Below are 23,916 nucleotides of genomic sequence, written 5' to 3'. Positions count from 1 at the left end.
ATCTTACAGTATTATGAGTACTCTTGGTTCCTAGTCTTTTAAGCTAGGTAACTAAGTATGATGGATATGCTGCTATGGTATTTTTCAAGGTATGGTTCATACAGTATCTGCATAAGAATCTTCTGAGGCACTATTTATAAAATGTAGATTCCTGGGCCCCATAAGAAACCTTGGAAATCAAAACTTCTGTAAGATCAGGAAATTTGCATTTCTGACAAGCTCACCGAGGCACTGACTTGAAACTCAACTGTATAAATCCATTTAATGTCCTACTATTTAAGAATGAGATTGGTTAAAACAAAAACAAAAGGACCTTTCTCTATTCTCTAAGTGAAGTTGCTCAGTCGTGTCCAACTCTTTGAGACCCCATGGACTAACCTACCAGGCTTCTCCGTCCATGGGATTTTCCAGGCAAGAATACTGGAGGGGGTTGCCACTTCCTTCTCCAGGGGATCTTCCTGACCCATGGATCGAACCCAGGTCTCCCGCATTGCAGGCAGATTCTTTACCCTCTGAGCCACCAGGGAAGCCACTATTTAAGAATGAGATTTGTTAAAACAAAAACAAAAGGACCTTTCTCTATTCTCCTGAATTGAACATAAGCAGTGTTTTTTGGTGTGTGTCTAAAAAAGTTTAGGAGACAGTAATATTGACTATAATACCATCCTCAAAAGCAATACCTCAAAGTAAATTTTCACTTTTTAGATAAAGCTTTAGGATAGTGTAGTTCTTAACCAAGGATTAATAATCAACTAATTAGTCTTCACTCAGTATAGCAGTCCACACACAATTTATTCAGCAACAGAACAGAAGAGAACGTCAATCATGACAGACATAAGGCAGATACAGGGTAGATCTCTGGGGTACATTCTTTATACAGACTAACAAATGACTTTTAACAACATGTGGCAGGCATGATTTGTTGCATACCAACAGCCATTCATTCCTCACTTCTTCCTAAAAGAGCCCTGATTTTATTAGGGGAGATAATGTGTCCTACCCAGGCAATGTCAACTCCATTCCCCTCTGTCAGGTTTCCAGGCTCCCTTGTGAATCAAGGATGTAAGGGAAAATCCCTGATGTAATGAGATGTAAGGAAAAATCTGAGGGACTTTTGAGAGAAAGATTTTCTTCCCAAATAAAAAATAGAGACCTGAAAGGACAAAGCTTTTTGCTCCCCACTTCCAGTCTTTGAGAGAGATTGAAATGTCTGGAGCAGCAACAAGCTATACTGTACTCACTGAGAAAACCATGAGGACAAAAAGCCAATACAATAAGGATCCCAGAGGGGAAAGACAGAAAGAACCTGGGACCTTGAGAACATTGTTGAGTTGCTACATAAGCAATGGATTATTTAGCATCTTAAGTGGAATTTTTAAATTGTTAAGTGGACTCTGAGATGTTTTCAGCTGCTTTTTCCAAGTTTCTTAACTCAAACTCTGGTTCCATGATTCTTATGAACAAGTGAAGGCCAGAATGAGGCCAATGTCAGGTAAGTCCTTCTTAGTTCCAAGAAAAATGCTTCCCCTAAACTGTTCATTATCTATACGGAGTCAAGTTTGATAACTCCTTCTGTCACCTAGCTCCTAATACAGGTACTTTTCCATTTCCAGAGGAGGACATTCTAAGTTCAGTCACCACAAAGACAGGATAGTCTTTGCTTATGTAGAGCCAAGTAACTAGATAGTGGCATTTCTGCATATTATTCTGTAACCTATATAGGTGTTGCCTGATTGAATGTGGTTTCTCTGACAGTGACCAGTTAATAATGTCAAAGCCACACTGAGGATAAACCAAATAGAGCCAATGATGAATGTTTGGTTAGATATGAATAAATCTTATATATATATATATATAGTTATCACTGATTAATATATAAGAAGTGGAATTTAGAACAATATAGATCCTTATTAAATGTCTAATTGTTTTACTGGAATAATCTAGAATTCAGCTACAAGGATGCTTTCCCACAAAAGTTATTACTAGAATATAATTAAAGTACACACAGTATGAGGCTTCTCCTCAGGACTACCTTGTCATAATAACATCAATGATTAGGCTGTGGAGATTTTTAGGAAGAGCAAGCTAATTCCAAAACATAGGAAATATGGATTAGTCAGGTTCCAGAGGAACAGTCTGGCTTGGACTACTAATTAAATTCATGCTGAACAAGAGATGCATAGACCCTGGAAGCAGATCCAACAATTTAAGCAGTTTCCCAAAGCAGTGACAGTCTGAATCAGATTTAAAAAGGAGTCATTTTTCCATCTTCCTTGGGTTACTAGTACAAAAATCCTCTAGAGTCTCCAAGATCTTGACTGTTTAAGAAGTTATTTGCTTTGGCCAAGTTTTTTGTTTAAGGTTTTGTCTGTCCTCGTCAGGATTAACTGTAGTGCAGGGTTAAAACCAGCAACTCTAGAATCATGTATTCTTTTTCTAACCAGTGGAGGACCCAGAAGAAATGGGTGGCAAGCTTTTTCAAAGGTCCACCTGGTAAGATTTTGAGGAGCCCACTCAAGTGGGAAAGACCAAGGAAGAACAAGGCTTCTATTAGCAGGATTATCAGGATAACACTCAGGGCAATAATCAGCTCTGTTAATACGGTCTAAGAAGACTTGGTAACATTCATTCTCAACCAGTTCAGTTTGGTACAACCAATGCCCTAGTTCTAAACTAGGGAACCACTGCTGCCCACAGTCAGGGCAATGTGAATTATCTGAGAACATTGGGACCTGGAGAGACAACACAGAAAGCAAATATAACAGTAAGAGGCAACAATGATAATAAAGAGAGAGACCCAAGTAACCAGACCTATTACAATTTTGGTTTAGCACTTTCTGAGTCCAACCACCATTACTTGGAGAGGGTAAAAGTTGGCTTGCACCTCCGTGCAATTCTTCAAGATTTCGTTGTCTATTTTTCACTCACTTGTAGCCAGTCTCCAAACTCAGGGACTGATCCAGTCTATGTTATCAGTCACTACTAGCAGCACAGATGTCACAACAGCTCCTTTAAATCTCAGCTTCTTAAGAAAAGACAGGGTTCTAGTCTAAGTTACTTTTTCTTGTGTGTTATCAGCTGGTGGTATTTGCAGAGGCACTTGGCTTACTCTGCTTTGCTGGTAAGTTATTATGTCTGTTTGGTGAAACAGAAGCTGACAGTCCAATGAGTCTTTGGTGGGTGCTGGCACTCTTGCCGCTGTAATACAAATACCCAAGTCTTAAGGCCTTAGCACTTTATAGCGATGTAGAGGGGTCAGGAAAACTTGGCAGTGTCCTCTTGAGCGTGGATCCAATGAAGTCTTTCTTGGGAGGACCTTAATCAGGACCCAGTCACAGGGAAGTAGCTGCTGCTGAGTTGGTTGAACGGTTCTGGGAATGCTTCACATACCTGTAAATAATAAAACTTCAGACAACTCATATGGGCTTTGAGTTGCTCACAATATCATTAGAAACATGCATTTGGAAATCATTTGGGTCAGTCAAGGTGCATAAGAATTGTCTCATGGGACTCCCCATGACAACTTTACATGGGTTCAAACCAACTTATCTGTTGGGAGTTATTCTTATGCTCGACTGGGCAACAGGGAAGATTTTAGTTCATTTAAGATTTGTACTAGTCTCATTTACTATGTATTTATTTTTCCTACTCCTTTTGCACTCTGGGAATAATACGGTCTGTATAATCATATACATGGTAAAACTTTGAGACTTCTTTTATCTGTCTTCCATGAAATGGGTGCCATATATATAGTATTACCATAATGGGTGGGATAATGTTAACAATGGTGACAGTCTTCTAAAACAGATTTCAATGCAAGGAAAACCTTACAAAATTATTAGATAATATTCTTAACAACCAAGCATAGAACGTTGGGTGAAATCCTTCTGAAGGCTGGAAAAGAAACCATAAGGGACATGTCTCACTGCCCACATCCATCTTTATAGGCTTATACACATTTAAGTTTAAGCCAATTAAGGCCAAGTCCTGAACTATTCTTGGGACATACATAGTAAATCAGTTGGGACTGAGAGACACTTTCACCATCTTTGCACTCCTTCATGACCTTTAAATGTAACAAGTAAACAAGGTGGGGAAAAGTAGGATGTGCTGAACAGTAGATAGCCACCTACAGTGTGCCACAGATCATCAGAATATAGCCTGCCTTTCTCCAGCAATTTTTTTGTGATTGAGGCCTGATTTTGTGAGAGCACTAAGGAACACTGGGGAAGATGGGTGTCCCATTTACACAGGGTTAAAACTGTATAAAGATAGAGCCTGAAAAGCAGAGGCAGTTATAGCCTTAGCTGTGATCAGCCAAAGCATTTTCCTTGAAGAGCCACCTCTGACAGGGCTGCAACACGGAGCGAATATTTTGGTGGGGGCTCCAGACGGGGTGAGACAGAACCAGAGTTGATACACTGATGTGTTTTATGAGGTTAGGTGACAATGTGTGAAGGCTACCAATCCAGCCTCTCAGGCAAGAGTGAACACAAAATAGGATTTCTGACCTTTGTGGTGAAAACACAGGGTACAGCAGATCGCCCTGAGGGTCTGCTGTCAGGAGCCACTACAGTAGAAGTTTCACTTGCTGAATCAGGAAATCTTGGGTACATGAAAGAGATGATGAATAAAACCCACATTACTGTGGGGTTTAACACAGAAGTTAGTGGTAAAGTTATATGACTAAGTTTGATGTTGAAAAGATATAGAATTTTGGAATTTTTAGAGTAAAAAGGGGAAACTCAATTAAAACCACAAGATACCATATTTCATTTCCACCAGACTGGCAAAAATTAACAAGTTTGACAATGTGGGCTCTATACACCCTAGGCAAGACTTCCCCTCCACCGTGACTCCACATCTCTGTATAGCAGAGTCAAGAAGTCCTAAAGCTCCAAATGCTCAGAATAAATCCACCCTTCTCCCAACCTTCGTTTCTCCAACTTCAAGAGTTAAGAAAGCACTAGAGCTCCCAGTGCTTATATGTTAAGTGCTTAACTTCTATGCAGAGTACATGATGAGAAACGCTGGGCTGGATGAAGCACAAGCTGGAATCAAGACTGCTAGGAGAAATATCAATAAACTCAGATACGCAGATGACACCACCCCTAGGGCAGAAAGCGAAGAACTAAAGAGCCTCTTGATGAAAGTGAAAGAGGAGAGTGAAAAAGTTGGCTTAAAACTCAACATTCAGAAAACTACTAAGATCATGGCATCTGGTCCCATCACTTCATGGCAAATAGATGGGGAAACAATGAAAACAGTGAGAGACTTTATATTTGGGGGCTTCAAAATCACTGCAGATGGTGACTGAAGCCATGAAATTAAAAGACGCTTGCTCCTTGAAAGAAAAGTTATGAACAACCTAGACAGCATATTAAAAAGCAGTGACATTACTTTACCAACAAAGGTCCATCTAGTCAAAGCTATGGTTTTTCCAGTAGTCATGTATGGATGTGAGAGTTGATTATAAAGAAAGCTGAGCACCAAAGAATTGATACTTTTGAACTGTGGTATTGGAGAAGACTTTTGAGAGTCCCTTGGACTGCAAGGAGATTCAACCAGTCAATCCTAAAGGAAATCAGTCCTGAATATTCATTGGAAGGACTGATGCTGAAGCTAAAACTCCAGTACTTTGGCCACCTGATGTGAAGAGCTGACTCATTGGAAAAGACCCCGATACTGGGAAAGATTGAGGGCCGGAGGAGAAGAGGATGACAGAGGATGAGATGGTTGGATGGCATCACTGACTCAATGGACATGAGTTTGAGTAAACTCTGGGAGTTGGTGATGGGCAGGGAGGCCTGGCGTGCTGCAGTCCTTGGGCTCGCAAAGAGTCGGACACGACTGAGCAACTGAACTGAACTGAGAGCTCCAAGTATTCCTGAACCAAGAGAACTCTAGTGTTCCATGTGTTCCAGACAAAACTGACCCTCCCTTGGTCCTCAAGCCACTACAGGTAAGCGGGGAGTTAAAAGGGGGCTCCAAAGCACTAAATGCTCAGAACAAGATCACGTACTACCAGCCTCCTAACTCATTCCCAGCCTTATCACCGGAAGAGTGAAGAAGCCTTCCCCAAAATACTCCTGGCAAGATTCTCAAACCTTCCCGCTTCTCGCCCTCACAACTTCACTATCATTACCTGCTTGAAAATATGAGGACCAACTAATCCCATCAAACCTGTACCTCTGTTTATGTCAATCACCACATGGAGCCCAAAGCTTCCTGATTATACTTCATCCCCTTAGTCTCTAATCTCCTATGGCTCTGAGCACAGTGAGACAATATTCCCTCTCCTTCTTTACTATTCCTCCCCATAAAACATGTACCATTTTGATATATTAAATATATATCAGAGAACATAGAGTAACTTGAATTCTTATACCCTAATGACAGGAACATAAATTAGTATAACCATTGGTGTTTCCTGTAACTTAGTAACTCCACTCTCAGGTAACTACCCTAGAGAAAATTACATGTTTATTTAAAAACATGAATTAAAATATTCATGGTAGTTCTCTGTAGAATAGCAAAATAACAGCTAAAATGTCCACAAACAGTAGAATGGCTAAAAAAAAACCTGACATTCTTATAAAAAGCATATACTCACTCTCTCTTATGTAATAGTTTCCATTTACATAGTTTCAATATATTGCTTAGGAATAAATATGCAATAAAGCTAAAAAAGAAAAGATAAGCACAAGGATAATGACTACCTTTGATAGGAGAGGGAAGAAGATGGGGTCAGGAAAGGCATGCAGAGTATTTCAAAGATAATTATAAACATTTTTTCTTTGAATGGTTGGAGGTACATGAATGGTCACAGTATCACAAATCCTAACAATTTACATAACCTCTACTTGGTATTTTATTTTATTTTCTATTTCTATCTTCATTTTTGTATTTTAAATAATTTTTACTGGAGTACAGTTGATTTACAAGGTTAAGTTTCTGCTGTACAGCAAAGTGAATCAGTTATACTTAAACATATATCCACTCTTTAGAGCAGAGAAAAAATAGGAGTGGGCTAGAAAAACAGATTAATAGGCAAAACCAAACTTTCACACCGTGGACAAGATCAGCAGCAATTATTCTGTTCAGAGGCAAGGTGGGTGACTGAGGAAGAGGAACCCTATAGAAAGACACAGAGCTGTGTCTACAAGCAACTATCTCTTTCTAGAAACAAGGTAAAAGAAAATATAATATTGTAAATCAACTATTTGTTGTTGTTGTTCAGTCACTCAGTCATGTCTGACTCTTTGAGACCCCACAGACAATAGCCCGCCAGGCTCCTCTGTCCATGAGATTCTCCAGGAAAGAATACTGGAGTGGGTTGCCATGCTCTCCTCCTGGGGATCTCCCCAACCCAGGGATCTAAGCCAGGTCTCCCACATTGCAGGTGGATTCTTTATTGTCTGAGTAACCAGGGAAGCCCAAGAATATTGGGAGTGGGTAGCCTATCCTGTCTCCAGAGGATCCTCCCGACCCAGGAATCGAACCAGGGTCTCCTGCATCGAAGGCAGATTCTTTACCAGCTGAGCTACCTGGGAAGCCCTACCTAATGTTAATTAATGGAATTAATTTCTCCATTAGCTACCTAATGGAAAGCAAAGTTTATCTTGGCATATTCTATAAAGGCACGCATCTCTTTGCAGCACTTTGTTTTTTCATATGGTGCCTTTGTGCATATTAGAAAAGAAGCACTCTCCTTCCAGGCAAGATGAAGCCCAAAGAACCTCAATTGGCCTCACCTGGCCAAGCATTCAACAGTAATCCTCCATCTGTGAAATAATAATCCTTTTTTTTTTTCCTGGCCACACAGCATGGCAAGTAGGGATCTTAGTTCTGCACCAGGGATGCGCCCCCTGCATTGGAAGCAGGGATCCTCCGCATCCTAAGATTCAAACAACCACAGACTATGCAGTACCATACTATTTATCATTGAAAAAAATCTGCATGTAAGATGACCCACACAATTCAAACTGTGTTGTTCAAAAGTCAACTGTACACACATTTTGATTCCCAAAGGAACCTGAAATGGTTCAGAACCATTGAGCAGGAATGGCTCCTAATCATTTCACTATCAAAGGCAATTTTTATTCGTAGGCTCGCCCCTCAGATCTCACTTTGGAAGGATGCCAGAACAACTACCATTCTTGTAATGATGTCATTTTCACATTTTATTAATTAGACGTGTAACTCTGCCAGTCAGAACTTCTAATAAAACAAGTGAAAAACCAGTGTTAATAGCCCTGGTTTAGAAATTTTCAATACTTTAAATTAGAGATAATATTCAAAGCACCTGTAACAAAGTTGGAAAGAGACATTCTGGATTTGTTTCCTTTCTCAACACCACTAGCTTAAGTCAGAAGTGGTTGATTTGAGGTGAATATATGATAACCATTTTCACATGCATGCAGTCACATGTGACCCTTTGTGACCCCCATGGACTGTAGCCCACCAGGCTTCTCTGTCCGTGGAATTCTCCAGGCAAGAATACTGAAGTGGGTTGCCATTTCCTCCTCTAGGGGATCTTTCAGACCCAGAGATCAAACCCACATCTTTACCACTGTGCATCATTAGGCTTGTAGAAATGCTGAAAGTACCCAGGGAACAACCAGTACTCGACTGATTACTGTATTGTTTAAGTTACTGAGGAAACCACCATGTACTAGGCACAATGCTAAATATTATAAATACAAAGAGAAAAAAACCGTACAGAACTTCTAGATGTCCAGGGAATCCAGAGTGGAACCAATGCTTTAGGTAAAGGTCTTATAAGGGCTTTTGAAAGTGAAGTCGCTCAGTCACGTCTGACTCTGCGACCCCACGGACTATAGCCTACCAGGATCCTCCGTCCATGGGCTTTTCAAGGCAAAAGTACTGGAGGGGTTGCCATTTCCTACTTCAGGGGTTCTTCCCGACCCAGGGACCGAACCCGGGTCTCCTGCACTGTAGGCAGATGCTTTTAGTGTCTGAGCCACCAGGGTGGGTTTTAAGGGCTTTTGCTGCTGCTGCTGCTAAGTCGCTTCAGTCGTGTCTGACTCTGTGCGACCCCAGAGACGGCAGCCCACCAGGCTCCCCCGTCCCTGGGATTCTCCAGGCAAGAACACTGGAGCGGGTTGCCATTTCCTTCTCCAATGCATGAAAGTGAAAAGTGAAAGTGAAAGCGCTCAGTCGTGTCCGACTCTTAGTGACCCCATGGACTGCAGCCTACCAGGCTCCTCCGTCCATGGGATTCTCCAGGCAAGAGTACTGGAGTGGGTTGCCATTGCCTTCTCCATTAAGGGCTTTTAGATGGATGTAAAAAGATTACCTATAGAAATCACAGAAAATTATGGAAGGCCCACAGAAGAAGTTGGAATGTTTTTATTTTCAAGAACCTTCCAGCCAACAATAGTGGGCAAAAAACAAAGTTTAAAAGGCTTCTTTACCACATAAACTCTCTATGGTCATGCTATATAAGTGGGGGATTCAATCCAGGATCACCCAGAGATACCAAAATACACGGAGGAATGAACACTCCAGTCCCTTACATAAAATGGCATAGAATTTCATATAACTTATGCACATCGCAAGATTACTTACGATACCTTATACAAAGTAAATTCTAAGTAAATAGCTGCCAGAGCACAGCAAGTTCAAGTTTTGCTTTTTGGAACTTTCTGGAATTTTTTTCACAAATATTTTCTATTCATGGTTGGTTGAATCCACAGACATGGGACTTGTAGATACAGAAGACCAACACTACAAAAGAAAAACACAAATCAAATTTTTTTTTTTTTTTTTTTTTTTTACTGCACTGTGAGGCTTAGTTCCCCAACCAGAAACTGAACCTAGGCCATGGCAGTGAATGTGCCCAGTTCTAACCACTGGACTACCAGGGATCTCCCTAAGTCAAAATTTTTGTGTGTGAGATGTTTTCTGCAGCTTTATTAGTGGAAAATTTAGAAAACAGCACTTTAACATCAAAATAGAAAATGCAGTTCTATTTAAACCAGTGAAATTTACATCTACTAAAAAGTGGCAGCTCAATATATATTAAATAATCATCTCTAAATATTGTGAGTCTATATCAAGAATCACTATTTCCTGAATGCATGTTAGTTAGCCAGCTTAAAGCTGCCTTTGAAAGACAAAAACCACCTTATTCTTTTTAGGCTGCATAATATGTTTCAGATTGAGTAGAGTTGGGGCGACTTCTCCAGGCAAATATATCAGTTCAGCCAAGTCCTCATATAATACATAAAACCAATAGACAGACACAGAAAAAATACAAATGCTCTAAATTTTCTTGAGTTTCCATTTTAAATATTTTCTTCCATGGAATATTTTATTCTAAAGTTAATCAATAATCAAAACTATTTTTTGTATGAGACAGTTTCTCTAGAAGTCTCATGCATGTGTGCTCTGTCATGTCTGACTCTTTGTGACTCCATGGGCCGTAGCCCATGAGGCTCCTCTATCCATGGAATTAACTGGCAAGAATAGTGGCGTGGGTTGCCATTTCCTACTCCAGGGTATCTTCCCCTATAACTCTCACATATAAAGTGAAATCTCAAAAGCTTCTTATTTCATTAACCAGTTCTAAATTTAGATTTGAGAGTTAAGAAGTAAGGCTTCCCAAGTAAAGTGGTAAAGAATCTGCCTGCCAATGCAGGAGACGCAAGAGGTGCCTCAATCCTTGGGTTGGGAAGATCCCTTGGAGGAAGAAATGCAACCGGCTCCAGTATTCTTGCCTGAAAAAATTCCATGGACAGAGGAGCCTGGTGGGCTACATTTCAAGGGATCCCAAAGAGTCGAATACGACTGAGCAACTGAGCACACACAGCACAGATTAAAAAGTATGAAAAAAAAGAATTCCTCTTCTTTTTAAATTCACATAATCTAAAATAATTATTTGCTTAAAATATATTATGAAAATACATGCTCCTTAAAGAAGTTTTCAGTCTGTTTTGTGAGGAATTACCTTTAATTTGGCAAAGTCTTGAGATCACAGAGAGAAGGCACACTCCAGCACTATCTGGCACACACACTATTCCCTCTTCGAAAGAAGATAAGCTGAACAAAAAATATCCTGAGTTGCACAGGAATTGACACAAAGAGAATTCCCCTGGTGGTCCAGTGGTTAGGACTCTGAGCTCTTAATGCCGAGGACCAGGGTTCAATCCCTGGTTGGGGAACTAAGATCCCACAAGCCTCGAGAGGTACAGTCCAAAAAAAAAAAAAAAGTGAAGAACTGACAAACTTAACAGGTGTGTTTGTGCATTGCTGGCATTCCACAAAGGGGAACAACTGGTTTAGACACTTACTGGTGCATTTCAATCTACTTTGCCCTAATGGACATGAGTCCATGGTTCAATTCTGCCTACAGTTTCAATTTAACACACTAGGAGCCAAACTTTTAAAAGTTAATTCGTAGTTTTCAATAGTGAGACCTGGTAGAGCTAAGGTTACATTATTTCTGAATGTGTACCAGCAATCTGGGTTTCCCTGGTGGATCAGTGATGAAGAATCCACCTGCCAATGTGGAAGACTTCCTGGGTCAGGAAGATCCCCTAGAGAAGGAAAAGGCAACCCACTCCAGTATTCTTGCCTGGAGAATTCCATGGACAGAGGAACCTGGCAGGCTCGTCCATGGAATCCCAAAAGAGTTAGACTAACTGAACAACAACCAACACTACGCATGTCTGTGTTGAGAACTAAGTACCTAAGTCTTGCCCCCTCCTCTGTACCATATCCATTGTCATAATAAGTTAGGATTACTATGATCACAAATTAAAGTTACTTCCCAGTGTTTTCCCTAGGTAGTACTTATCCGGTATTTTTAAAAGGCAAGTTGAGAAAGTACTAAACACTAAAAACAACAAGCACTCCACTTACTTCCCTAGGGAACTGTTTCTTTTCAAGGGCCTGGAGCAGTTCAGATATATACCTTTCTTGAATACAGAAAGTCTTCTTTTCCTTCTTACCCTTTGTTCTGCTCCCTCCCAACTCCTCTGATTTGTATCTCAGGTTTAGGATGACTTATGTAGAGGCAAAAAGCAAAGGTTCAGAGAGTGGGCTATGATTCCAACAGTGGGCAGCACAACTGATTCCCAGTGTCAGTTCAACTCCACTGATCATCTTTAGTATCTACATGAAGCCAGCACGTTTTTATTAAACATTTTATTTTGAGCTAATTTTATATCTATTATAAAACCAAGACATTAACATGGTACAAGTCAATTAACTACAGACTGTTAGAATTCTGCCAGTTTCTCCACTAATGTTCCTTTTCTGTTCCATGGTTCAATCTGGGATCCCTCATTGCATTTAGTTGTTTATTCTCCTGAGTCTCCAATCTGTGAGTTTCTGTCATTATCTTTTGTGACTTTTCACGGTCTTTGCAACCTTGATACTTATGAAAAATATTAGTTGGTTATTTTGTAGAATGTCCCTCAATTTGTGTTTATGTTTTCCCATGAGTAGGAAAAAAGGCACTGGCACCCCACTCCAGTACTCTTGCCTGGAAAATCCCATGGACCGAGGAGCCTGGTAGGTTGCAGTCCATGGGGTCGCTAAGAGTCGGACATGACTGAGTGACTTCACTTCCACTTTTCACTTTCATGCATTGGAGAAGGAAATGGCAACCCACCCCAGTGTTCTTGCCTGGAGGATCCCAGGGATAGGAGCCTGGTGGGCTGCTGTCTATGGAGTTGAACAGAGTCGGACACCACTGAAGCGACTGAGTAGCAGCAGCAGCATGAGTAGAAAGATAAAGAGGTTATGCATTTTGGGCAAGAATAATACCAAAGAAATGATGTGTTTCTAAGTGCATCACATCACTGGGTTCATGATATCCATAAGCCTTATTTCTGTGGAGATTTTAACCTTGGTCAGTTGGTTATCATGGTATCTCCACTGTCAAGTTACTAATAATTATCTTGGGGAGACACTCTGAGACTGCACAAATAGCCTGTATTTCCTCAAACTTTCACCTACCAGCATTACAGGCACATTTTGTTTGCAATAATTACTATGCTGCTGTTTTGCCTAATAGTGATTTTCTATTTCCTTCTTGCCATGTTTATTTATTGGAATTCTTCTATAAGAAAGAGCTGTCCCTTCTTGAATCCTATTTATGTACTCAGCTATGTCAATATGGACTTGTGGCCACTTATTCTATGAGTTAAAATCCAGTACTACCATTATGCATTCTATTACTCAAATTGTTCCAACTTTGGCAATCAGGAGGAGCTCCTTCAAGTCACTCTTGTGTTTTTTCAACGAGCTCCCAAACCATTTTGAGCATCTCCTTAATTTCCAGCACCACAAAATGTTTCAGGCTCCTCTTATATTTTCCCTGCCCATGTCCTAGATTCAAGAGCTTCCCTCCCTGCCAAAAAAGTCCTGGTTCCTTTTATTAGAGGATAGTGTTTTAAAACAGGAGCTGGGTGCTCAATGCTACTGAGGTTTCACTATCAGGCCAACAATTTGGACAACCACCACTAATATTTGTTTCCTTACTAAACTCATTAGCTGGAAATCATTAGCATCACCTGGGAACTTATTAGAAATGTAAACTCTTGGGCCCCACCCTAGACTGATTAGATCAGAGACTTTGAGGGTGTACAGGAATCTGTGTTAAGAGGCTCACCAGATGAATCTGATGCTCCTTATAAAGTTTAAAAAACACTTATAAACACTGTTTTAGTGAAGAAAAGGTAGCTCTCTTTCACTAGAAACCGTATTTACTTTATGATGTTTATCTCTAATATAAAAAAAAGGGAAAATTTAGTCTTAATAACTTGTCTGGTGTATAAATCATATTTTTTACTGCCACAACTATTAAAACAATAGGTGAATGCCTCAACTGTGAAGATACTAAACACCTCCCTACTCCTGTTTTCCTAAACATTTTTTTTTACATGTGGTGGTCATGGTTGTTGTAAGGTACAAATACTGTTTGTTGTTTTTACACAAAGAAGTTTTAAGTCAGCCTCCAGGATCATCTCCTGCATACACATACAACTTGACATCCATATAGTGACTCTATAAATAGGAAAGACTGGCAGCACAGTCCCCTCAAGTCAGACTGCCTAGGCCTGAATGACTACTCCAGCACCTGACTTGGTGAACTCTTCCCTGTTTCTCTGATTTTCTTAACAACCACAAAATAGAATAACATTACCTACATGAAAGAAGCATTATGAGTGTTAAAGAGATAATGTGCGGTCCTTACCACAAAATAAGTCTCAGAAAATGTTTATTATTAGTCTAACTAAGTGAAAGTGCAACTAGACAGTTACTTTTCGGACTGAGGAAAACAAGTGGAAACTGTGCTAAAGGAAAGTTCTGCTCTTGCATCACTAGTAGATCAGAGAGGCAGAACCAGAAAGCTCTATTTGTATAATTAAGACAAAACCTTCAGAAGTTTACAAACTAATGTCTTAAACTTGCCTATTTGCAAAAATGTTATTTACATTATGTATATCCATGAACGGATGCTAAAAAGAGTATATAAAAATTTTAAACTTTTGATTGATTAAACTTTTTGATTTTGTTGAGGTAGTGGAATTACAGGTAAATTTTCCTCCACTCTATTTTGATTATCAGAACCATATGCCACTTATTTTAATATTAGTAAAGAGAAAATTAGCCCAATTGGCAATAACTGATTCCACTTAGGTTCTTAAACTATCCCATTTAATGTTCCAAACAACTCTAAATCTCTGCTTTCATGGGCTCAGAGTGATAAAGTAATCTGCCCAAGTTACAAAGTGACAGGACAGGAATTTAAATTCAGCTGTGACTCCAAAGTCTATGCTAATAACCAATGTGGGAGCCATCTTTCTTTACTCATAAGTGCTTAATTTGCTGTCCAAAACCTACGATAAAGTATAATCAGTGTACTGAATTATCTCTTGCTGGGCATAATAGTCATAAAATATTGACTAGCAATGAAATTTTAACACAATTAAGTTTCTAAATGCAAAATAAGAAACAGCATAAAGCATATCAAGCTTCTCTGAGCAAACTTTCCTTCAGGAAATTCAAGTTTCACTTCAGAGGAATGTGGATTCTCATTCAGTTTTCAAAACTACTTCCATGGCAAAGATAGATTACATACAAGGCACTGTATATTATTAAAATACCCAATAACCCCCAAATAATTAGATAAATTCTTGTAACTTTATTTGTGAATTACAGACGCTCTCAGGCTAGTATTATCTCTACATAAGTTTAAAAAAAACAAGTGAAATACTGTTTAAATGAGTCATTTATGGTTTACATGATAAACCAGAAGCAAAACTGGTAATCAAGTTCTGGACTCTGCGTTCAGTATAAAAAATATTGCTGAGGAGAGGCTTTCAAAGTTTTCAAAGCAAAAGCCAGTTTTCCAAACTATTCTAATCCACATAAAAGATTCCAGGAACATTTTCAGTTCCTCTACCATTAAGTTCCTTTTAAAATTATTTTCCACCGGCCAGTTACATACTAATCCTGTGCTTGAAAAACAAAACTGAACTGATAGATATGGAGAACAGTCACAGCCCTAACTCTCAACAAACAGACACAATGAAGGAATCTCTTATAGAGATCCAAAATAAAATGTTTTAGAACCTTAAGAGAGGTAAAATTGAAATAAAAAGTGTATTGAATCAGATTAAGATAACTGATTTTTGTATCTTGTGTATAAAATCTTTCAATTAAGCACTACTGATTAAGTAAGCAGTACATTTTTTTGAAGGAACGAAAAGGGGATAACCTTTCTCACCGGCTATGAAATACAATTGGGAATACATATATAATATGTAATGAATTGGTAATTGCAGGGTCTCATTAAAACTTCAAACTTTGCTCTTTTTAGCACCATTAAGGCTGATTTTCTTAATAACCACAAAATAGAATAACACCACCTACATGAAAGAAGCATTATGAGTGTTAACGAGTGAGGAGTTGGGGAGTGAGGGGCGGCCGGGGCACTATCTTACAAGGATGAAGACGACGAATGACGGAATCCAGTCAAACACGGAGGTAAGGGAGTAACCAACACCTGCACTGGTCGATTTCCCGTTTACATTTGAACCTTAGAGGAATTCTGCTTCTCGTCTGTCCAAACCAAACATTTATTCTCACCTTCCTGTGTTTAATGTTTACGCGATTCTCTCTTTTTCATTCCAAAACAAAAATATACCTCCAACCTGCTCCGTTTAAGGTTTTTGCGGTAAGGAGGTGGGGGTGGGGAGGGATCTTTTCTGAAAGATATTTAAAAAGAAGGTATCAGATCAAATATTAAAACATGGGAAAGTTGTACACACATTTTACTTACAATGTCTAGCGAGGTTTTAAAACGTCGACTGTCAACGTCAGGAGAGCCTTTCGAGCGTTCTTTCTGCTTCACGACGCGGGGCTGCACCCCTCGGACGCCGCCGAACTGAACGTCGCCCCGTCCCTGCCCACGTGATGGCGACCTCCGCGGGGAGGGTAGGCGCCCGCGGAATGCCGGGACTGGTAGGCGCCGGCCCCTCCCCCGCCTCCCCCAGGCGTCACCCCCGGCTCCACTCCCCCGGCCAGCCGGCGGCGGGGCGGGAAGCTGGAGGCGTGGGGAGTGCAGAGACAGAACCGCAAAGCCTCCCAGCGTTCTCGCAGTTTGAAGTTCTGGGAGTTTTCTCGCAGTTCTGGGAGTTTTCTCGCGCTGCTCTCTGACCCGAAGGCAGACATCTCTGCAACATATTGGAGGGCCCTGGAGTTGGTGAATGGCCAGAGAAGCCTGGCGCAGCCCTTGGGGCCGCAAAGAGTCGGACACGACTGAGCGACGGAACTGAACTGAACTGAGCCCTTAAAAAGACCTAAAGCTCACAGGCTTGAGGAACCAATGGAACCAACGCAGTGAGCGGCACTAGCCAATGATAATGGCAAGCACCAGTCAGGCTTGATTTGGAAACCGATTGCCACCTTTATGAGGTGCGTGTCCCCATGTTAAATGCGGACAACGCTATATACATACCTCATAAGGTGGTTGTGAGTAAATGAGATAATGAACAAAAGTGTCGGCTAAATGGATAAAAGATCTGTTTTCTTGATCTATTAATTTTATAAAAATGAAAATTGAGAGATGGAAAGCAGTTTACCCAAGAACACATAACTGGTTAAGGGCAACTGTCAAGTCAGTCAAAGTCCTGTTCCTGAACTGGGCCATTCAAGACAACAGAGAAGAAATCTGCTCACATAAATCTCACTTCCCCTTTCCTAATTTTTTCCTATAAAACTCCTGACCAACGTACTATTTTACTTACATTGATTTGTTGTCTGACTCCCATAGAATATACAATCCTAGAAGGAAAAGAGGGTTGTCTTTGGTCTATTCTTTTCTGCTATATCCCCAGCACTTAGAATAGGGTTTACCTAGTACACAGCACCGGAGAAGGCGATGGCACCCAACTCCAGTACTCTTGCCTGGAAAATCCCCTGGACGGAGGAGCCTGGTGGGCTGCAGCCCATGGGGTCTCGAAGAGTCGCACGCGACTGAGCGAATTCCCTTTCACTTTTCACTTTCCTGCATTGGAGAAGGAAATGGCAACCCACTCCAGTGTTCTTGCCTGGAGAATCCCAGGGACAGGGAAGCCTGGTGGGCGGCCGTCTATGGGGTCACCCAGTCGGACACGACTGAAGTGACTTAGCAGCAGTAGCAGCAGCAGTACACAGCACAAGCTCAAAATTTTATTGGGTTAATGATTCTTCATGTAAATAACATTTTTTTGGTGTCTTCAACCATCCTTTTTTGGCAGAAGTTGCAGGATTTGGGAACATTTTTGGAAGTTTAATTGCAATTTCGAATTTAACAAAGAATGGAAGGCCATTTATTGTTGTCACTTCATTTCCAGCAAGACATTTTCATTTATATTGTCTTCAAAATATTTTTTCTATCACTTGTGAGAATGGGGAATAAATGCAGCTGGCTACCATGTCTTTACTTCCTCTTATTTAATATTTTAATCTTTTTATTAAAAATAACAATGTTACCTTTTTCTACTAAGATATAACCCCAAAGTTATTTTTCTGACCAAAACTATGAACACTATGTACAATGAATTGATAAATGCTTTCTCACTACATAACAGGATTTCTGCTTACCCTGAACTAAACACTCCAGGAGATAGTGGAGGACAGAGGAGCCTGGCTGCTGGAGTCCATGGGGTTGCAAAGAGTCGGACATGACTTAGCAACGGAACAGCAAACAAAAAACTCATGTACAAAAATTATCTTATTAAAATAGCTGCTTTACTTAGAAATCCAGTGTCAAGAACATTAGATTTCTAGACTGAGGCCTAATAGGTATTTAAATCAATGCCAATATATAATTGGCATTATAATTTTGTATATATCTGTCTTCCCTAATATATGGCAAATTCCCTCAGGGTGAAAAATACTCTTAATTGAATTCATATATTTATTAAGTATCTATTCTGTTTCAACACAGATGTTTAATAAATACATGAATTAATGAGTCTATTGTTTGTTCTTGGAGAAGGCAATGGCACCCCACTCCAGTACTCTTGCTTGGAAAATCCCATGGACGGAGGAGCCTGTTAGGCTGCAATCCATGGGGTCACTAACAGTTAGACACTCGCTAACAGTCGGACACTGAGCGACTTCACTTTCACTTTTCACTTTCATGCATTGGAGAAGGAAATGGCAGCCCACTCCAGTGTTCTTGCCTGGAGAATCCCAGGGACGGGGGAGCCTGGTGGGCTGCCATCTATGGGGTCGCACAGAGTCGGACACTACTGAAGTGACTTAGCATAGCATAGCATCCTTTGTTCTAATCATTTCTTCTCTTGTTCTCTTTCAATTCATTGAATTCCTCCACAGATCTCAAACTCCCACAATAACTGTTTAACATTCAGAGCTCATGCTTCCTCTTGGTATTAGCAGTCCAGCAGTTCCCTTATGATATTAGCGGAGTCTACCGTCTCTATAATGTTACCTCTTTTGTGCCACCCTTGGGTTTGGAAAACATCTACAGCAGAATATCTGGTTCGACAAGGGTTTAGCTTTACCTCACAGTTGGTAATGAAAGTTGGTTATTTGTCAGGTTGCTAAGTGTGGGAGGCACGTATGGCAGAACTAGGATTATGTACCCTTATTACCTAGACAAAAGAGGGAAAACCCTAAAAAAATGTATGTTTTAATGCTAAAGTTACTATTCCTCTGATCCTGTGTCAAGCTCATGATTTTGAAAACCATTCCTAAGTTCTTCAAGCATTTTTAATTACAAGATGACACAATGATGCTAGTGGTAAAGAACCCGCCTGCCAATGCAGAAGACATAAACATGCAGCTTCAATGCCTGGGTCGGGAAGATCCCCTGGAGGAGGGCATGGCAACCACTCCAGTATTCTTGCCTGGAGAATCCCATGGACAGAGGACCTGGTGGGCTACAGTCTGTGGGCCTGCAGTCTGGGACAGGACTGAAGCAAATTAGCAGCAATAATACATGTACTAATGTATTGCATCTCCTGTCTTTTTAATACATCCCCCCAAATCTGTTTAACAATCTGTATCCAAGTTTCTATATAGTTAACTGTCCTGGTAACTGTTTTAAAGAGCTTCTTAATATTTGTATTAATATTACCACTATAATATGAATTTTATTAGTACTACTTGTATAAAGTTTTATATCCTTTAATCTATTATATCCTTGAATCTATTATATCTTTTCATCTATTATAGTACTTTTCCTGTTACATATTAATAGAGTAATATTATAGGGACCTTATAAAGCAGTAGTTAAAACCAGTAAAAGCCCGGTATTAATCAAGTATCAACACTTCTCAGCATTTTGTCAGAGAAAAGTCTCACAAATTTTCCAAATATACTAACTCAGGCTGAGAAGGGAGAACATGCTTTTAATTTTCCCTAAGATAAAAGATTCTTTAAAAAGTAGCATCTCTCATGTTGCTATTTCTACAGTTTCTTTGGCTATATTGTATATAATTAAAAAAAACACACACACAAAAAAACCAGAAAACTAAACGAGAGCTTCCATCAAGCAAAAACCTAGGTGATTCTAAAGCATGTAATTACTCGTGTCTGTGACCAAATTTATGGACTATTAGTGAAAACACGACATCGTTAAGATTTCATTAAAATGAAATATGTGCCCAGTTTGGACAATGAGTTGCTCAAAAACATTCTAAAGTGATTTTAAATACTTGAAACAGTAAACACCTTTGTGGCTCAGCTGGTAAAGAATATGCCCACAATACGGGAGACCTGGGTTCGAATCCTGATTGGGAAGATCCCCTGGAGAAGGGAAAGACTAACTCTAGTATTCTGGCCTGGAGAATTCCACGGACTGTACACCATGGGGTCCCAAAGCGTCGGACATGACTGAGCGCCTTTCACTTCACTTCAAAATTTTCAGGCCCATTCACTCTAACTGCTATCCAAACTGCAAATTTTTAAATCTAGTCACTAAAATCAATTATAGAAAATCGTCCGAGAAGGGTGTGTGTATGTGAAGGCAAGATTAACCGATTTTTCAATAACATTCCCTCAGTGTGTCTAACTTTAGATATTTGCAGATTTTCCACATCTGCAAATACGGTACACAGAAGTGAAACAAATGGCTTTGTCATGCTTATTCAGTAAACTAAACGCAGAAAAAACCCTGTATCAAACGCAGTATATCAAGTCATGCTCAGAATCAAAGTGAAAATAATGGATCACAACTGAAAATTACAGTGCTGTCTTTAATCAAAGTATTTGTTGATTTCTCACTCCATAACACAGCACTAACAAAGTCTCTGAACAGTGTTGCTGAAGTAGAGCCTTTATACGAAATCAGGAGTAATACTGGTTGCTGCGTACATTTTGTAAATGGAAATCCACCCAAGTAAACCTGTAAATCCGATTTCGTACACTCAACAAGTGACTTTTAAAACCTAAAACTGGTAAACTGCCTTCCCAAGGAACTTGAAACTAAAATTTTCTCCAGGGAAAGATGACACCTGCGAATATGTCTTATCAGCCCTGCAAAGGGACACTTGGAAAGGTACGGCGAAGGCAGGAGTCGATCAAAAAGGCTGCGGGAAAACTGCGCAACAGCCTGGGGCTGAGGAGCGAAACCTCCACCCGCGTTTCACTCCGCCTTTCCCAGCTACGCTGTGCTGGGGGCCCGACCGAACGCCTCTTGCGAGCAGGCAGCAGTTGCCAGGAGCAGCTGGACTTTGGACCGGCAATTTGCCCAGCCACTTGTGCCTTCTCCGTCTTCCCTCCCTCCCTCCCCGAAGGCCGAGGACAGCGACGCCTCCTCGCGCTTCTCCTCCTCTTTGGCGCCTTCAGCCAGGAGGCGGGAGTGACCCGCGGCAGCTGACCCAGCACAGGCACTGCCTCTCCCACAGCCCTCGGAGCACACCATGGGCCCAGAGGCCGGTTTGCAGCACAGCAGCGACGACGCAGGCGGCAACCCCGGCGACGCTCAACTGCCTCCCTGACCGCCGACACCACCGCCCTACACCCCCGAAAAACGATCGCCACCAACGGCAGGAGACTCTTAAGGGCACCGCAAAACACCTTCGCGATCGACTCAAGATACGTCAACAACTATGGCAGGCGAGGGGCAGCGGGCGGAGCCGGAGAGAGAAGGATGGGCGCTGTACGTCACGCCCAGGGCTCCGCTACGGGAGGGAAGGCCCCGGCTCGCCCCTCAAAATGGCGGCAGCGGAGACGTGCCTGCGTACGGAACTCCTACGCCGTCGCGCCACGGCCGGCGGGAAGTGAGGTTCTCAGAAGAGCCGCCCGAAGTGTACGGCGACTTCGAGCCCCGGGCGGCCAAAGAAAAGGCCCGGGTGGGAAGACAGATTCCGCTAGAAAGGTTCCGGCCCGATTCGGCGAAAGAGGAAGTGAGAGAAAGCGCCTATTACCTTCGGTCTCGACAGCGAAGGCAGCCCCGACTCCACGAAGCCGAGGAGATGCAGACGCGGAGAGCTACTCGCCTCCAGCAGCAGCCGCACTCGTCGCCGCCTCCGCTACGACCCTCTCCGGTTACGACCAGAAGAGGATTACGGGACTCCCATTCATCCGAAGGTGAGACAGTCGGAGGTAACGGTGTCAGCCGCGAGTCAGGGAGGGAGTGCCGTGGGCGGGTACCCGTGAAGGGTGTGCGCTCCCTGGGCGGGCGTGTGCCTGCCTTGAGCTCATCCCCTCTGAGCTTCTCCGGGATGGACGTGAGCCCCCTCCTCCGGGCCGCCCCGTCGGCTGGCGGGAAGGTGGCAGGGCGGGGGCGCCGGAAGGAAAGGCGGTCGTGCGTAGTGACCTGAGCAGAGTCGAGGAGCCGCGTGCTTCCCTGGGCATCAATTTAGAGGTGTCAGGAAATTGCCTCTTTTCTGCAGGCCTGCACTTCGGGGCGGCGAGTTAGGCAAAAGGCAGGACACCGAATCACTCAGAGTTCAGTTTCACATCGGTTTCATATCGGTTCTCTCTACCCTGCGGATGTTTCTGCCTAAGCCACTTCCATTTCCTCCTTTAACTCCGAGACCAGAAGCTCTTCAATGAGATTTTTGGTCCTCATCTAATCTTCCAGTCTTTCCCCGTCACTATCCAGGACGGGAGAAAGTAAGGGGAATTTCGTGAGTGGCCGTTTTGAGGACTAGCGTAGTTGATGAATTGATTTGAGATCCCACCCACATGTTTACACTGAAATGGGGTCAAGGCAGTCATCCTGAACCTGAAGCTTCCCAGTGTGTGATAAACTTGAACTGATCGATCTGTCTCTAGTGTGGTGCTCTCTGCCAGAAATTCGCATGTTGGGGACCGTCAGTGTAACCTCAGTAGTTAAGTAGTAGCGTGACAAAGCAAGACTTTAATTAGTTTTCATCTAAATGGGCCACAGGGTTACTGACAAAGTGATTGTGTAGTCTTAGGAAAGGCACAGATGAATCAACGCCGGTAATGCATCCTTTGCCACACTGCCCCTTCTTCCCCATCTAACACTGAGTCACAGATGGAGTTTCATGTTGGCTCCAGGTAGGGCACCTATGAGGTAAAACCAAGGGGTTTGAATCATAATGGGATTACATAGTTGGTGATCGACCATTGGTGGATATGATGAAGAGGAGGTGGATTTTCAATTTAGAGCTGGGTAATAGACTGCACATTGCCTGCTGATGCCTAAAATGCGGACACAGTAGAAGTGTTGATGATTTTGGAAATTATGTTAAAGATATGTGAGTTACTGTTGGGAGTAGCAATGCAAGACCGTTTAACCCCTATACATGTTTTATCTCTCTTTTAAGATTATAAACTTGTGAAGACAAAGATCCTACATATATATTTGAGGGACCATGGTATACTTCAGTGTTTATTTCCTTTTTATATCTCCAGTAGCTAGAAGAATGCTTTGGAAGGCAAAGGGAATATGCTAAGTTGTATTGACTCTTCCACACAGGCCGATGCAAATGTATAAGCTAGTTGTTTTTTTTTTTTTTAACACACAAAGGATTTACTTCTATTTTTAGTAAATCTATGAGAATCTACACGTTTTTCAGTCTTCCTCTTTAGTCCATCTTTTAAATTTTCTAGAGTAATATTTCTATATTTATTTTGTAAAGCATCATTGGTGAGTAGTTTATTTTTATGTTGTCCTAAAGAGTAGCTCTTACTAGTTCAATTCCCAAGTTTTGGTAAACCTAATTTTTTGTTGTTTAGTGTCCCCTAAGTCGTGTCTGACTCTTTTTGCCACCCTATGGACTGTAACGCACTAGGCTCTTCTGTCCATGGGATTTCCCAGGCAAGAATACTGGAATGGGTTGCTATTTCCGTCTCTAGAGGATCTTCCCTACCCAGGGGTCAAACCCGAGTCTTCTGCATTGGCAGGCAGATTCTTTACCACTGAGTCTCCAGGGAACCCCTTAATTACACATT

The 23,916-nt window shown here is 41.5% G+C and overlaps 3 protein-coding genes across 17 annotated transcripts in view; 1 reads left to right on the top strand and 2 right to left on the bottom strand.

The window, feature by feature from the left end:
- Window positions 1-22,050, bottom strand: part of LOC102405684 (torsin-1A-interacting protein 2) — a 40,799-nt gene extending 18,749 nt beyond the window's left edge. The window contains exon 1 of one of the 5 annotated variants that reach the window (XM_025285543.3): window positions 21,918-22,050. The gene's annotated coding sequence lies outside the window, so the exon portion shown is untranslated. Of the gene's footprint in view, window positions 1-16,125; window positions 16,245-16,318; window positions 16,451-21,917 lie in introns of those variants that run through there. The other 4 variants (XM_006048581.4, XM_025285542.3, XM_006048580.4 and 1 more) reach the window with 4 other exon arrangements.
- Window positions 774-22,051, bottom strand: TOR1AIP2 (torsin 1A interacting protein 2). Of its 4 annotated transcripts, XM_006048583.4 has the most exons (3): window positions 16,319-16,457; window positions 4,512-4,605; window positions 774-3,390 (listed from the first exon to the last, which is right to left on the bottom strand). In XM_006048583.4, exon 3 carries the CDS (start codon window positions 2,724-2,726, stop codon window positions 2,331-2,333), a length of 396 nt encoding a protein of 131 aa, XP_006048645.1. In that variant the 5' UTR covers window positions 2,727-3,390; window positions 4,512-4,605; window positions 16,319-16,457; the 3' UTR covers window positions 774-2,330. The 4 variants fall into 4 exon arrangements, with proteins under 4 accessions (XP_006048645.1, XP_025141331.1, XP_006048644.1 ...); XM_025285546.3 differs by lacking the exons at window positions 4,512-4,605; window positions 16,319-16,457 and adding an exon at window positions 21,918-22,051; XM_006048582.4 differs by lacking the exon at window positions 4,512-4,605.
- The window catches only part of TOR1AIP1 (torsin 1A interacting protein 1), a 48,001-nt gene continuing 45,252 nt past the window's right edge, over window positions 21,168-23,916 (top strand). For 2 of the 8 annotated variants that reach the window (XM_044942775.2, XM_025285539.3), the window contains exon 1: window positions 21,168-22,080. In XM_044942775.2, coding sequence (XP_044798710.2) covers window positions 21,600-22,080 — 481 coding nt within the window. In that variant the 5' untranslated portion in view covers window positions 21,168-21,599. The remainder of the gene's footprint in view (window positions 22,081-23,916) is intronic. The other 6 variants (XM_044942778.2, XM_025285538.3, XM_044942777.2 and 3 more) reach the window with 6 other exon arrangements.

This window comes from Bubalus bubalis, chromosome 5 (assembly GCF_019923935.1).
Source record: "Bubalus bubalis isolate 160015118507 breed Murrah chromosome 5, NDDB_SH_1, whole genome shotgun sequence".
Taxonomy (NCBI): Eukaryota; Metazoa; Chordata; class Mammalia; order Artiodactyla; family Bovidae; genus Bubalus; species Bubalus bubalis.
This window is presented reverse-complemented; position numbering and strand designations above follow the sequence as displayed.